The sequence below is a fragment of the Loa loa genome (assembly GCF_000183805.2).
Source record: "Loa loa unplaced genomic scaffold supercont3.132, whole genome shotgun sequence".
Lineage (NCBI taxonomy): Eukaryota > Metazoa > Nematoda > Chromadorea > Rhabditida > Onchocercidae > Loa > Loa loa.
In genome coordinates this window covers 144389-161544 of record NW_018108312.1, presented here as the reverse complement: position 1 = coordinate 161544, position 17156 = coordinate 144389, and the positions used below count along the sequence as shown (strand labels likewise).

Sequence of the window (17156 nt, the reverse complement as noted above, 5' to 3'; positions counted from 1 at the left end):
AATAATATATATATATATATATATATATATATATATATATATATATATATATATATATATATAATGATATTCGCAAGTGATAAGGACTGAAGCAGTTCAAACTGAAAAACATTTAAATATGCAAACAAAAACAACCACTAGAAAATCCCTGCTAGAATATCATAACACATTCCCCATGATCATTTTGCTGTGAAAAATTCCTTCTGATCCCTTTCTTGACAGGTTTCAACCTTTAGGATTTTGACGACTTATTGTAAGGGCAGATATAAAGTCTTACTGAAGAAAAAAACATGACGTACTTCATGATATGATCTGAGGACTGAATGCAATTCGGCAACTGCTTCTGAATCCATCGATTTTATCACAAATTTCTTATCATGTGAAACAAACAAACGTGAGCCACTTTTGTCCAGCTGGTCCAGCTCTGGTTCCGGTTCACTATATGTTAACGAACGCTGTAAAGATTTGAAAAATGGTGGATTTCGCAATAAATTACAATAATATTTCTCATTTCAACTTTTCTCTCCTCATATCATTCAAAAGAACTCACTAATGAGGAAAATACATAATGAATGACTGGACATACCAAATATTCGTTTTGATCAACACCAAAATGGTCGCGAAGATTACGAAACACATTAGGGCAATAATCTTTGATTTTGAAATGGCTTGGCATATTATCTCTGGAATGACAAAAGTTTTGATAATCATGTTTGTATTGCTTTTGCATATCATTGCTTTTGTGATACAAATTCTTTTCAAACTGACTTAAATTAATTGTAGATTTAATGAAACTGGTCGGTGATAGGGTGAAATTAGCTTTCTTTAGAATCTGCGACTACGCTAGGAGCTGTTCGATAAGCAACGCGGCAAAGAGAAAGATGCATAGCACAAAACTAGATAGACAATCCTGATGGCTGAAGCCTGCTAGATTTGAAATGGAAGTTTTGCTCATTTGAAGTTGAACTTACTTATTGAAGAAATGATTATCAATTTTAATTTTAATTGAAGCTTTGAAATCATCTGGCATCAGCAGTCCTGGAGGTGGAACATGCAATAATTCGCTGATCTATAAAATGACATATGATTTCAAAGTTTTGTTACTTATCTTTTACACTTTGATCACAGTGCTAATTATCTCATATAATTTGATTACAGTGATGCAATACTAATTGTTCCAACTTTTACACCACCTTTTCATAATACATTTGATTTGTGATCAAATCAATATATCAAATGTTATGCAAACAACCGTAAGATTCATGGTTCTTGAGTAAAGATTGAAGGGCAAAATAAACCCTAAACTACTATGAAAGCTAAATATTTTCGTCTTTCAGTTCATATGAGCTAATATTCAAAGGAAGATAACATAAAGATTCAGAAATGACATAAATTTTTTAATAAGAATGGAAATTGTTTACCGAATGATTCACTCCCCACATGAATACCGAAAGAAGTGGTTCCTTGGCTCGAAATAATTTCCATTTCGGCACCAAAACTTTCCCTTTTCCTTTCTTTCCTTTGCGTGGTGTTTTTTTCTTCGTGGACATCTCTGCAACGACACAGCAAAAGCTTCCTACTAAATCTGCTACGGATAAGTATGTAAAGATGAATGTTTACTTTCGCTTTTTTCCTTTTTTTTTTCATTTTCGGCACTAAAATAGCCTGATTTGGATTTTCAGATTTGAAAAATAAAAAGATATATCAGAAATAAGGGAAAGAACACAGTGAACATGTATGTAAAGTACCGAAAATCGTGACGTCAAAAAACAAAGTTGTGAGTTGCAATATATAAAAACGACCAGTAAACAAAGAAATCTTTTCAAACACGCAATCGAGTGAATCATCTTATGAAGGAACTCAAATTACTCAAATGATTATTTGTAGGCAACTATTTTGACAAAGATAACTTTGGAAGCACGAAGAATTACTTCAACTTTCATAAATTTCCGATAATTAAGATAACTCTTTCAAGCTTCTAAAACTGAAAGCAGCTTTTCGCAATCACAAATGTTAAGCAAAATATCAGACCTGATTAAATTCACTCAAATTACCAAATTTTTAAATTTCAAACTTGGGTTATCAACCAATTTCTGTATCGGAGTATGATTTGTATGGCACGTGGACCCCCCAACCCTTTCATGAAATGACCGAAGAATAATCAATTTCAATAACGATTACATAAACCACAATAAGGTGAACAAAGGGTATGAGTATTACTATATTTCGACTGGATGACTTCAACAAATGAAATTCCAATATGCTTCTGAATGAGCCATAAAAAAATTAAAGATTTGGTTTAAAGAAACTACCGAAATGTTGGAACAACCATCAGACCCACCAATAAATGTAAAAATATAAGCATAATCTTACTTGGACTGTTTCTGTTTAATTATTGAGGAAAAAGAAAGACTCAACTAGGATAAAAACAATGTTGGTAATCTTGTGATTTAAACGATTGGTATTAAGGGAAACTTGATTGATGGGGACTTTCTACTGGAAATGTGGGTAGAATGTAGCTGAAGGTAAACAATAAATCATTGCAGTAAACTGCAATACACTGCGTTGAAAGCAACAGCCGCTGCAGCTCAAGTAACATATGACAGATATTGACACCAGCATACCATTTTCTCAGCCTTGTAGGATTTAATCCCTACTGGACAGAAGGAACTGATCAATTAATGGTGCTTTAATGTTCCAATCGCAGTTTAACAACATCCTGAACTCCTGGAACGTCGCCCAAGCTTCGCTTGTCCAATATGATCAACCTGCCGTATCCTCGACCACCTCTCTCCCTTTTTTTTTAAATGCATAAAATTTTAAGATCACGGTGACATACTAGAAACTTAAAATAAGTGTAAATGGAATGGAAAAAGAGGGAAGAGAATTCCTAATCCCCCTTACACAGTAAGGAAATATCTCGGTGGACAAAGCAAATACCTACAAATAACCCATTAGAACCTGTCCACGACAAGCACAGAAGGTGACAGGCTCAGACGACATCAACCCCACCCTTTCTCCACAGAAAAATAAGCCCACGAACATCATTGGGTTGTCGCCACCAACTACGTCCCTGTTCAATCGCGCAATTAACACGGCCCGGCAGATACACACTCGATGAAACCTGCAAGGCTCCAGCTGATTATCGATCTGTGGAAATCTCACGTCTCATATCCATACCACACAATATATATATGAATAAGCGGGATCATTGTCACATTTGCTCGAGATCGTTAATTTCAGTTGATGAGAATGCCCAGCTTGATGAATTAACAATGAACAACATTATCCTCTTGTCCACTGCAACATCTTTAACCTAGAAGTGCTCTTGTACGATGGTTATGTCTGTCTGTCCTCAGAAATATAAGTATTTCATATTATATATGTATATATACATCTCGAACATATAACAAATGCTGAGCTATTTGTAATCAATGATGAACTTCACGTATCTTTTCCAAGACCACCCAATTTATCGACCACAGTATCCTTTACCTCCTTTACTTTCTTGGAACAAGCAACTATAGATGCAGCCAGCAGGTTACTCTTATGTATTACATAACTGACATAGATCACACTCTTAATGTTAACCTCCCACCTTTGTTGGTCTCTAGAAATATGTTTCTTTCTTTTTTTTTTTGAAGACTGAGCGGAAGTTCCGTTTCGACTCAATAAAATTCAAGTGGCACTGGTTATACAATCCCGAAGCAATTATTTTATTCAGCAAATGAATTTTTTACATGAAGGAATCTTTACGACATATTAAAAAGGCAACTAGAACAGAAATGCTGATGTATCACTCACGATTTCTCATAAAATCGGTCGTTATTCGAGACATTTGCAGCCGAATGCAAATATGTGCAGAGGTGTGAATGTCTTGGAATAAGATTCACATTTAATTCCCGTGAAGAATTAGGCAAAATGTATTGAAAAAATAAATAAGCAAGAGGAAATACAATGATTGATGCAACTGTCCGCAAAGAGAGAGACAAAAATTATGTCTCTCTCTCTGAGACAAGAATTTTAACCCACCATCAATTGGACCTAAATTTTGCATACAACAGTTTAACAACAGAAAACTGCAAAGTTCATCATGACAAAAGAAATATCGGTAATAATATAGAAGAATGAACTGGATGAAAATTGTCTGTTTCTCTTTAAACCTGTCCTACAAAGACTAAATTGCGAGACTTGCAATATATAAAAATTTATACCCATCTTTCATCTTTATTACCAAAGTTAAGATCTAAACGAGTCTTATGAAATGCCTCAGTAGCTAAGAGGGAGTCCACGACAGCAATGACGCAAGAACGATTTCTACTGCCCACAAAAGCATATACATCATTCGTTCAAACCTTTCCGGAATACCATAAGCCTCCAATGATCAGTTCTTCAGGATCCATTCCAGTCCCACTAATTAATATCACATGGACTTGACCCTGTTAGATTTCTCACAGGAACTCTACTAAGTTTTGAAAACATAATGAAACTTCATTTATTAAATCTTACTGAAGACTCTCCAGTTCGGTTTATCGAACCTAACTATAATACTCATTAATCCAGCCAATCTCGAATACGAATGATGATATAAACCAGTCCTTCTAAACCGTAATCTGGTTGCGCTTTACCAGTTTGCTCATAGCGATAATGCAATCATTAGATTAAATACGCTTATTATCTATAATAAAAGTCCTAGTATCAAAACTAAATTTAGGCTTACTTCAAACTACTAACTGTAACTGTAGTAACCAGTGATCAACATGTTAATTTTATTTACATTGAAGTGATTTATACGTAACTGTATGATAAATATAAATAACACACATATATTACATGGCAAGAATACGAAGGAACTGGAATTTATTTCTGTCCTTCAATACAATTATTTATCATGAGTAAGCCATTTGGTATCCAAAGATCGTGCAGTTGAAGCAGTCAGACTGCAATGCTAATGAAATTTCCAAATATTTCAAAGATTTGCAATGGATGTTACCAGCCGCATAGACGTCCCACCGAAACCTGACAAGCTATATAAAATGTAATGACTTGGGGCCAGCACCACGGCATTTTTCGAAAATCCAATGCTTGTCTGTTTATGGAGGTAGCCCTACCATCACATCGAATGACACTATGACATGGATTGCAGTGTAATTTTGAAAATTTGGACTATCTTAAATTAATAAATTGTCATTCTAAAATTGCACATAAGACGAATCCTCTTCTAGATAGCAATTAAAGACATTAAAGTTATGAGACTAAAGTATTATTAGATATGAATGAGGTAAAATACATTTCACCTCCTCATTATATTTATCTCATAATATTTCAATCTCATAACTTTCACTCGGTTCTTACAGATCAAATCTACTCTTTTTAATTCCATTCCATTTCTCACAACTTTACAGTTCATTTGTGCTCACGTTATGCTATATATTAAGGAGAATGGTTCGTAGTGAAAATGCTTTCCAGAGATGGCTTGGCTTCGCCATGGACAATGATTCATGATTTTCACTTTTCTAGCCATTGCAAAATATTTTTTGTTCAAAACAAAGTAGTATTTGAAAAATTATACCTGAACAAATTCGGAAACTGAAAATTGAAATACATAATACGTACAAACAAAATGAATTGCACTTAAAAGGAGAACGTAGAGATAAAGGAAGTGTACATTTGTAGATGGTGACTGTTTTTACTCAGATACCACACCCTATGAACGTCCCCATCTGAATATTTTGAGTGTTAGAGCAGGAAGACTGATAAGCATCGATTTGGAATGTCCTCTGGGAAAAGACTATTTCTGTGATGATTTGGATGATCCACCGAAGTAAATAATGAGGAACAGCACCAGCGATACCAACAATAACGTAATGAATACCAAAATGCAAATCTTTTTCTGAAATGCAATACGCTCATCCTAACTATTTAAATTTCGGGTGTGTTAATAGACTCTTTTCTCTCTCGTGATAAATGTTAGGTGTGTTTTGCTATTAAATTTAAGCAAGCAAATATATCCTTTTAGACCAAAGAAATAAGAATATCAACAAATGTTTTTTTATCTTTGCAAGACAATCTTATCTTCGATAGTAATAACCAATACAACGGATCACTCTCCGACAGTCAAGAAAATTAGGTGAACGATGGTATAAGTTGGTAATAAATCTCTAAAATTCTAATTTACTTTGTCACTTTTCAACTACAGTATTACGCACACTCATTATCAAATTATGTTCGCTGCCTCCTTGTTACCAATTGCGGCAAAAAAAGTTATTCGTTCTTTCGAAAAAAGTACAGCGGATTAGTTCTTATAAGAAATATGGTAAATGTATGAAGCAAATAAAATAAACTGGATTCTGAATTCTACACAATTCAATTACATCAACTTCGACCTTCTATAGAAGGTCGGAGTTAACGTGATTGAATTGTGTTACTTTCAACCTTTTGTATTTATTAATCGCTGTCGCAAAATATTTTTGAACTGATTCTGCTAAACACATGAATAAATCTCAATTCAAATTTAAAAACTGATAATAGGCAGCACTTTCTCATTGTCAAACCTAAATTTCGAAGCTATGTTATTGTATCTCATTAACAGCTCTCCGACCTTTAAAATCTTTAAAAATTCTACAGGAAAAGAACGAAATAAATTTCAGCCACCGGAAAGATGTAGTTTTCCCTCGAATAAACCATAATTCCATGGTCTAGATGAGAAACAGGTAATTTTTCTGTTTTTGAAAGGAATGGATGGAGTGCACGGTCCATCCTGCAGTGGAAGCTTTTCAGAAATGAAAAGACAAAAGTTTAAGATAAAAGTTAAGTAGCACCAAGGTAAACGAACTCAAAGTAGTTTCTATGATCAAAATATATTTTCTCAGTGCACTCAGGAACTTTGCTGAAAGATACTTAGCAGTTCATGAAATGAAAAAATACACCATGAAAATGCAAATACATGGCCACCGTATAACGTAATAAAGTAAATTAGCAAAACCCGCTAATTCGTGCGACTCTCCTTACTGTCGAATCATTATTTCTGAACAACTAGCAGTAGCCATTACTGGTAAGTAAATCGATTCATGAAACGAGAGGCAAGAGAACTATTCGAAATTTCAGGACGCATCTAAATGTTTTGAGGAACAGACTATTCAGAGTTCCGAGCAACAGGAAATTTGCTCTCAAAATTTCAAAATCCATAAAGAAGGAATTTTTTTGCGCTTTTCTCCAACTACCCTCCAACTACCCTTTCTCGTCCCTTCTCCAGTTTTTTATACTATTTGCTTAGATTTCAAACCTACCAGCAGGGCTACTGCATTTAAGACCTTTGTTATACCTTACAAAACAGTTGAAAATTATAGAATATTAACAGTATTAAATTAGAGCAATTTTCATGAAATTAAAAAGGAAGAATTACTAAATTGAATTTTGTTTTAGAATACAATACAGCGAACTCAAAAACAAAACTGCCACTTTGATTTAATGATAATTCAACACATTTCTGAGGAAAATTAATGAAGGAATATCACTGCTAATTATTTTTCGAGATCACAAGCAATTTCTAAGAAGGAAAAACTCAACACTGAATCATTTTATTGCGAAATTGCATGAATTAGTCATGCTTGAGATTTCCAAAGTGAGAGTATTTTTTGTGGTCGAAAACACCCTCTATACGTTACAAAAATGAGACGGAAATGCATAATTTAGACCCGTCTTACATCTAGAAATCAAGCGAACTTCTGGACTGCTGTCTTTTCTCGCGGTGTTGATAAGGTTTGGATAAGTCCTAAACAGATATAATATCTGTTATAACACCTAATGTATCAAATCTGAAAGAAAAAAAAGTTCCCACTTTTGTTACGGTAGAAAATCATGTGATTTTCGAATATTTGTCACATACATCACAGGATAAGACTAAGACATACAAACAAATGCAGTAGAGATGAATACATTAACAAATGTAAAATTTATGCAAATTTAGGCAGTGGCAAAGCAAGAAAAAAGAGATTATTACAGTCATTAGTAAACAAAGCAATACATAAATAAGTCCGTGTGATGATTCAATTGTAACACAAGGCTAAATGACTGATAAGAGTAATAAAATTGCAGAAAGCTGAACAAAAATCATATTACCATTGATGGTTGCTGTTATGATGATGGTGAATACAGTGCGAACCAATGTGGACAACTATGGTTGTACCTTATCAAGTATTAAAAGGGATGGATGCACGTCGAATATCAAATTCAACATTGTAGTCCACGATTTCATTCATTATAAGGAAAAGTAACTCAGTAAAAAGCCATCCTGTCAACGTTTTTCTTATTCTCTAGGATATATATCAAAAAGTCATGATCATAAAACTTCGCCTGAAAACAATAAAGTGAAAAACTTTCCCTTTAACCCTTAAGGGTAAAATGTTATAATCACTAACTTGAAAATAAGAACATCTTCGAATTCAGAAAACAAATTCCATTAAAAAAATATTCAGAATTCATGAACCTAATAATAAAAGCGCTTCCATCCCGTTTTTAAGTATGAATGTAAAATTAAGTCATAAAAAGTAACAAATAAATGCAGGAAGCTATAATGCTGTCTCTTATAATAAAAATATATGAACGGAAATTACAAATATTTTAAGTAATAATAATATGAATAGCTTGATATCTCAAAATGGACTTGGGATAAATGTCATCAACATGAGGACCAGTATGGCGATTAGTATTGTCACGCAAATCAATATCATTATCTTCTTCTGAAAAGGAAAAAAAAAAATAGATTCTTTACTTTTACAAATACTCTTTCCCTTTGCAGCAAACTGCAAAAATCATATTCAGGGTCATGAGGGGAAAAGTATAGGTAATGAACAGTAATCTACATGGACAAACTAAATGAATAAAAAGACATTTTCAATTCAATAAACTATTTCTTATTCTTATGACTCAAGGACGGAATAAACTGAATAAAGTGACATTCAATAGTCAATGGACAGTAGGGATAAAAGGAATTGGAAAGTTGTTTGGATGAAACATGCATCAAAACTGAAACAATAGAATTTCAAGCAAGCACAAATATAACAACCACAACACAACCGCAACGGATATAAACGAAACACTTTCTGGAAGCTCTCTGAAATATCTTAATAATCCAGAATTCTATCCAAACAAATTTCATTTTTCAAGTTTATCCATGATATCGACAACTGATGGAGAATGATGCAGTCTGAGATGCTATACTTATAATTCCAAATTTTATCATGGTGCACAGCAAGTTTAGATCTTATCTACAATTGATTGAATCTGTAAATGTGGACAACGATGTAACAAAGACTACGAATTTGGAAAATAGAATCTGCTTATGCTTTCCTTTCCCGTCACCTACAATAACAGGAAAGCAGTAAAAATCATCACTAACAAAACGATCAAACCATGAGCAATTTTTGATAACAAATACAAAAAATTTTTGAAATGCAATGGCACTCGTATTTAAAATGTTGTTAATGCTAGTAATGATATCGTTTTTCGGCAAGAAAGATAAAATGAATTTTTACAAAAGAAAAACATCAAAAACTAACGATCCCTGTGGGAACTGAATATTTTACACAATTTCCATGCTATATTTTCTTAGCCGTTTTTACATCAACTTACTGATATTATGTGCAGCTGTTGCGATGTAAAAAAAAAAAAAAGCAGCTACCTGAGGAAGGAAGATGATACAAAATGCTGTTCGGAATAAACTCATATGTAAAAATTAAATTTAAAAGTTGACTGAATTCATAGGATTTTTAATATAAAGAATATAAAACCTTAATTTTTTGTTCTGCCATACTAAAATGCTTATCAATGGATGAACTATTTGAAGGAATACTTTGCCGTTATCTTCGTCCAATCATTAATTTACTTCCACTTTACAAGGTTTCTACTAAAAATATCTCTGCTGACCCTAAAACAGTCAACAACGACAGAACGGGCATTTTTATACGAATAAGATGATCAATTTTCCTTATTACAAGGCTGTTTCAGCCTAGTCAGAGAACTCCTATCAGTTGATCAGTTAACAGTGCTTTTTATGACAATCCCGTGGCTCGATATTCGATAGTCAGGAAATTTGTTTTATAAATCACGATTTGACCTCCTCCCCATACACTAACACAAACACAAATAATTCGTGCACACAATATAATTCAATAATTGAACTGGAAAACTGCCTGCCAGTTCAGACGACCTAATTCCGCAACTACTCTGGAAAAGATTCTGTGAAGTCCGCATTGAGCATTAATATCGAACACAAAACAATGACGATAAAACAGATAATGGGAAAGTCGAAAAGCTTATGGATTTGTTAATTCAACCACTTTCAAACTATTCTTCAAATTCAAAGCACGGTGAACTTTTCGACCTCTTGAAGTATGTAATTAAAGCAATGGATAACAAAAATTGTAAATAAAATTAACGTATGAGTGTAAAGTCCTGATATCAGTGATAATACATGCAGATGGTCAATAGATGATGTACGATGACTAGGACCATAATTTAACGATTGAAGGCGTAATACATTCAGGCGAACCAAAAAATTAACTGCCGGAGAAAAAAAACAGACATTCAAAACCACCACTTATCTTAATTTTTAAATCCTCAAACAATTTGCTAAACGTTTCAAGACCTATCTAAAAATGAATTTTCCTGCCACTTTTTATGTCAAAAGCAAAAGCAGAAGGCTTTCGCACAGCCGCTTATAATCCTTTTATCATGCTTCTTTTTTTTTTTTTTCAGCTAGGATGATAGCGAATAATTTGGGAAACTCAACTAACAGGTGCTGTTCTCAAAATATATTAGAATACATGCGAAAAATAAACCTACCCTTCTTGCTTTACTTTGATATTGCACGGCTTTCTTCGTATCAGCCACAGCCCGATCGACAAATTCTTTCGCGTGCTCTACATTGTATTCTATCCGATCTACCATTTCACCCTATGAATAGTATTAATTACGTCGAATCAAAAGAATATAAAGATATTCTTTATATTCTTTAGAAGCCTATCTGCAAAAATATCCGACATATGAAAAAGCTAAATAGAGTGAAAGTTGGTGAATTTAATGCATTTATTTAATGGTTGACAAAGATTCTTTAGAAAGTCCTACGTACAGTCATGTCGAAAGCGAGAATTCAACCAGGCCTGCTATCAAATAAATCAATAATCATAATGGTAACAGCCAAACAATTTCAACAGCGACAAGCAATACATAATCCAAGTTAACACTAGTATACTAACAGTAATACAGCAGTATTAGACGAAACCCTGAATCAGTACTACTGCATGTAATTTTAATGACTGACATCGATTCTTTTTGAAGTCCTCTGTATAGTGCCAAAAGCAAGAATTCAACAATCAGGTGTGTTATTAAATAAATCGACAATCAGTTCCAAAACAAAACTGTTTCCATCACTCTTCTAAACCTACTTGAGACTCGACAAGCATTGCCATATCCATGAACATATCGTGTAGTTCACGTATACTCGATTCTAACTTCATGATATCATTATGACGAGCTTCGATATCCGCTAACGTTTGCCGTGCTTGTTGCGTATCGGTAATAATACCCTGAGTGAATACGCCCGGATTTCCAGACTCAATCATTTCTTCCAGATCCTAGAAACAAAGAAATATTAATGCCAAAATTGACCAGACATTTTACATCGCGGTACAGATGCAACATAGCTCATACTCCAGGGAGCTTCTAGAAATTAAGAAGATACGTTAAGTGATTTAGACAAGTAACGTGATTTTTTCGTAACGTGATTTAGATAAGTAACGCGTAAAGTGATTCTTTAATCAATTTAAGTTATATTGAAAACTTATCAGTGGAGATCGCGAACTATGGATATACATCAGTTCCCTGTTAGCAGTTCTCAAAAGATTTGTTGCAATGATTAAAAATTTGTCAATCTAATTCTGACAAAACCAAATCTAATCGGTATTAATGTTGTGCCTGTAGTATTGAAATCCTATTAATCTTGCTTGCTAACTAATTGATTCTAACAATATCAAAAGGCGACCAACAACAAAGTTGACAACTGTCAAATTTTTCATCACGAAAAAATTGCAATTTCAGTCTGGTGAAGTATAAACTTCAAGCTAACCCAACTTGAAAACCTATTCAAGTGTTGATGTAATTATAATTCCATATTCGCAAAAAATCAACAGAAAGGGTGAAGAGGATTTTTTGGAAACAAACAAGCTTACTTCATCCCCGACTTGCTTGCCAGCAATATCTAATTGCCTTTGAATACGACCTTTACAACGTTCGCGATAATCCGTCTGTGTTTTATTGTAATCCGTCATCACTTCAACGAATTTTCTAGAAAGTGTCGAATGTTGCGTCTTTCGTATACGTAAATCAGCTGACGATAATCCATTACTTTCATCATGTTCAATACTATTTTCGATCACTGAAATAATTCAACCAGTGAACAGACATTTTAATAATATTTAATTTTCACTGCTACCATAACTTAAATTAGCATAACTCAAAAATATTATAAAGCACGTTAGACAGCGTCAGAAAATGGTGAGATGCAATACGAAACGCCTCAAGTGAAGACAACTTTGGTCTATCCCTAGGTTTATCAGCGATCCGTAACTTAGCAATTAAAAGAAGTGATCAAATTTGTTTCAACAACCAGAGTTCTTTTATGACCAACTCAAAGCAATAAATAGTTCTTGAATACCTAATGAAAGGTTTGAAAGACTACTCTTTCCAATCAGAATAATCTTGACAGGCTCTGGAATCTGACAGGATACAAAAAAAAAAGAAAAAAAAACTAACACTTCAGTTTTCCTCGAACTTTATTTGCAGTTTTCTTAATACTAGCCATTAGCTCATCCAATTCTTCCTTTGTTTCTGCGAAATATACAGTCAGTAGTTAAAGTGAATACAATTGCTTTTTGTTTTATTCAGAGAAAAAAGAGAAATGCCCATATGGAACCCAGGGGAGTTGAAACCCTTACATAAGAGTTACATAAAAAATAGGTTTATTTAGAAGTTATATACAAAAAAAACTAAAACTAGACATAACATCAATGGATACAAAACCGAAAGACTAAAATTTAAAAATACTAAATCAACTAAAAGGTGAAGAGAGGTTAAAATATCGGTTAAGGAACACCATGTGAGCTTAACACTCTTTCGCCCTTGAGTAAACACATGAATATTGATGCAGTGCGCGAAAGAACGACTCAAGGGTAATCAAAGACAAAGTTAAACCTATCAAGTTGAAAATAAAATCCAAAAGTTAAAAAAAAGGGAACAGTTTTGAAAGTTACAAGGGCATACTAGGATCATTAACTGGATTGGAAAGAATCGCTGAATGTTTCTTCTTCACTTCTTCCACATTTGATGCAATTAAATCTACGCTACCTCGTATTTCTTCAACCTTAAAAGTCAAAAAATTTGCAAGCGATAAGAAAGGAACAGCATAACATGGAATAAATTAGGTAAATTTCTCTCTGTAGAGTAGACAAGTAATTAATTCTTTAGCTACAAAAAACATTTTGAGAGGAATGAATAAGGAACAAATTAGCACTACATGCTTCTGTTCTGACCGCGGAAAACAAAATTTAAATGACTCGACCAACTGGGATGAATTAATTCTATGGAATTACAAAAATAAAAATATGGAAAGCCTAACCTGCTCGAAAAATTCTTCCATGAATTGTCCCTGAGCACTATCTGTTGCTGCCATATCATCTTCATGGTCTTCTGATTGTGCCTATAAGACTTATCAGTATTTTTCGCTGGCTCTTGAACTTTTCCAAACTATAACGAAAATAATCTCAATGAAGAAGAGATTTAGAGTTTTAATAAATTTCTAAAATTCTCAGGGAAAGAACCTAGTCCCAATATATAGATTATTGGAACTTCTTGTAGCTGGCTCATCTACTATTTGGTGATGAACCAACTATCTACTAGTATACTATGCTAGATAAGGCACATAATAATAAATCATATAATAATTCGGCTACTACTGATTTATGTTTGTCTGATTTACCACTAATTTTGACCGTGATAATATGGATTCATTATCCCAGCCTTCCAATATTTTCGATCAATTACAGTAAACAATAAACTAAGTTGGAAAATGAAAAAAACGTCCCTTCCACCAGTTTATCACAGATGTAAAGAGGACAGAACCACGCGTACAAACAAGCGTTCAGATAATTTACATGTAGATGGGACTGGAAAATCAAACAATGACCCGTGATTTGGAAAAACAATCTCACAAATTTAACACAGACGAAACGTTTTAGAGGACAAAAATCGTATGAGTGGAACTATCCGTTCATTTCTTCATTGACGATAAATATCTTCAAATATTTCAAAATACTGAAAAAAGTAAAAAAAAGAAGACATACAGCTTTAAGAGCGTTTAGACGATCTTTGGTCATGATCGATTAAATGGCAGATGATATTTCTTAACAGCTGGAATGTTGATAAATAATATGGATGAAAGCAGCACACCTTTAGTCCTATAAAATCGTGTTAAACCTTATACCGGAATCGGAAATAATAAACTGTCATATCGAACCAGATAACAAGAATGGTTCATACAGAGACATGTAAATCTGCAAATAAAACAATTTATTACCATCAAATAAAGTATAGCGTTGTGTCGACTACGATGATGTCCGATGTTGCTGAATAGATAACGTCATTACAGAAAAACGCACAAACTCAATTGTGAATTAATTCCTAATTGAAATGACATCCATTCATTCTTACACTTACACACACTACAGATTTCTGATGCAAGTGGGAAAAAACCAGCAAACAATGAGACACAGAAGGGAATTATGGATCATTTGCAACAAAGAAGCAAAGATGACAAACAAAGTAGCCAACAGCTAAACAAACAAATAAGTTAGCCAACAGATAATAAAGTTGTTCAAAAAACCAATAAAAAAAACAAATGCGTTGCTTAGTAAATAAGTAAATAATGCCAACTATTCAAAAACAGTAAGGTAAGTGTAAGTAAGCAATCAAAATGATAACAGCAATGAATATTACCGATTGCATCTTAATGGCTGGTCCCTATAAATATATTTTGGATGTTGGGCAATAATTTAAGTCATATAGAGCAACGCGTGACCAAGAACGATTATGAATAAATTTCTATTAATGCTCTAAATTGTTGGGAATAATCATCATGGGAGCTGACAAATTGTCTCTAAAGTTTGTAGAAAATCTTCCTATATTCATCAAGCATGTGGAGTAATGAGGCTCTCATTACAAAATCCTGATCACCATTTTGGACATTATGGAATGACGCCGTGGAAAGCCTCTCGTAATGTCGAAGAATTTGTTAAGGTCTATAAGACAGTGTTAAAAACTTTTAATGACTTTGTGAGAACAGCTACTGGAATAATCATTCCTCGTAACTATTTAAACTTTTACAGTGCCCAAAATTTTCCTTTTTTTTTTTTTTTTTTGTAAAGGGATCTTATTTTGGGAATTGCTACCAAGAGGATTACCGGCTCCTAAGTTATTTCAATGAAGATTCAACAACGTTCCATTAGAGTCTATTTTTATTGTTTTTTTCAATTTGCTTCAAACTTTACTATACAAGTGTGATTAAAAAACTCTTCACAGTGGCACTCAAACTGAATCCTTTACAAGAAGCAATAATGCATATTCCTAAAAGGGATGCACTGTCGTGTCACATGAAATTTCTTATCTTACTGAAACATAAACCAAGATAAGCAGAAGTTCAATCAAGCAAAAAAAGAAAAAAAAAAACCAGAGAAAAGGATAAATTCTGTTTACTTATTTATTTGCTTTATCTAACAAATATATAAATATGTCTATATATAAATAGTTCATGTACTTTCTCATCTTTTTGCTTTTTCGTTTGCTAAGTAATTTATCCATTCATCTACTCATTTATTTATTTAATTGGTTGCTCATTTACACTTTCACTTCATTCATTCCTTCAACAAACTTGTTTACATACCTGCTTACTCCAGCGGAAAAGGAAAAAAAAAGACCATTCAAAAGGACACAATACACGATTTCATTATTATTTTACTCCATCAAAATGATATAAATCACTAAGCACTAATTAATCCTTTCCACCATTCTGTGTGCTGCGATTCTATTTTATTCCCTTTGAAAGGTTGAATAACGATGTTGGATTAAATATACTTTTCATCTGCATATTTACTTAATATTTCGAATTTGGTATCATCTATTGATATTCAGCATCAACGAAGTACCCATATTCTCACCGTATTCCAATAGCATTCCAAATAAATATTCCAATAAATGTGGTAACGAAAAATCTTCAAAGCATAAATTAACTATCACGCTTTTGGATTTGAAAAGAGTACACTTATGTGTACAAGTTCATGATGAGAAAGATTCCATCTTCTATTACGGATATGGGAGTAACGTATAGAAATGCATATATTACCCATGAGTATTCATCGGGTATTACTTGTGAGAAAAAGAGCAGAAAAAATGAAAACAAATAATGTAAGCTTCATTTTCCTAAAAAAAAAAAAGAAATTCGGGAATGAAAAACGAAACCACAAAGCGCTAAAATGTATACTTCAGTGCATTAAAATGAATTGCTGGATGATATAAGTGAACATAAGAGAAATGAGAAAGGAGGGGGAATTTCAAACATTCACTATAAAACGTTCCATCCAACCATCCATTCATAAATACTAGGGAAAAGTACAGCACGGCCCGTGGCCGATTGCAGCAGTTCAATATGCTGATTGTATAGTATCACCAAGATACTTTCAATTCAAAAAAATTTTATTAATAAGTTTCGTTTTATTATTACTATTATCACTAGTATTGTTAATTGTTATTATTATCATCATTATTATTATTATCAATTATCATTACTATTATTACTGTCATTATTATTCCTACTATTATCATTAATTATCATTTGTTATAATTATTACTATCACTTATTATTATTATTATTATTATTATTATTATTATCATTATCATTATTATTATTATTATTATTATTATTATTATTATTATTATTATTATTAATTATTATTATTATTATTATTATTATTATTATTGTTATTATTATTATTATTATTATTATTATTATTATTATCATTATTATTATTATTATTACTATTATTATT

The 17156-nt window shown here is 32.8% G+C and overlaps 3 protein-coding genes across 3 annotated transcripts in view; all 3 read right to left on the bottom strand.

The window, feature by feature from the left end:
- Positions 1-1559, bottom strand: part of LOAG_17814 (phosphatidylinositol-4-phosphate 5-kinase type-1 gamma) — a gene marked incomplete at its 3' end in the record, with an annotated part of 3924 nt that extends 2365 nt beyond the window's left edge. The window contains exons 1-4 of the mRNA XM_020450478.1: positions 1422-1559; positions 972-1069; positions 587-683; positions 300-455 (exon numbers count right to left, since the gene is read on the bottom strand). Of these exons, the coding sequence (XP_020305842.1) occupies positions 300-455; positions 587-683; positions 972-1069; positions 1422-1550 (480 nt within the window). The 5' untranslated portion in view covers positions 1551-1559. The remainder of the gene's footprint in view (positions 1-299; positions 456-586; positions 684-971; positions 1070-1421) is intronic.
- A 1130-nt stretch (positions 1560-2689) lies between these two features.
- Positions 2690-4403, bottom strand: LOAG_06571 (hypothetical protein; the record flags this gene model as incomplete). The annotated part of the gene is made up of 4 exons (XM_003142107.1): positions 2690-2768; positions 2945-3124; positions 3449-3579; positions 4356-4403. The coding sequence occupies 4 exons, from the start codon at positions 4401-4403 to the stop codon at positions 2690-2692; spliced, it is 438 nt and encodes a 145-aa protein (XP_003142155.1).
- Positions 4404-10559: 6156 nt separating this feature from the next.
- On the bottom strand, positions 10560-14463 carry LOAG_06570 (syntaxin-1A; the record flags this gene model as incomplete). Its single annotated transcript, XM_003142106.2, has 8 exons — positions 14400-14463; positions 13676-13756; positions 13321-13420; positions 12814-12888; positions 12231-12436; positions 11448-11636; positions 10846-10956; positions 10560-10652 (listed from the first exon to the last, which is right to left on the bottom strand). Exons 1-8 carry the CDS (start codon positions 14430-14432, stop codon positions 10560-10562), a joined length of 888 nt encoding a protein of 295 aa, XP_003142154.1. The 5' UTR covers positions 14433-14463.
- Between the last annotated feature and the right edge of the window lie 2693 nt (positions 14464-17156).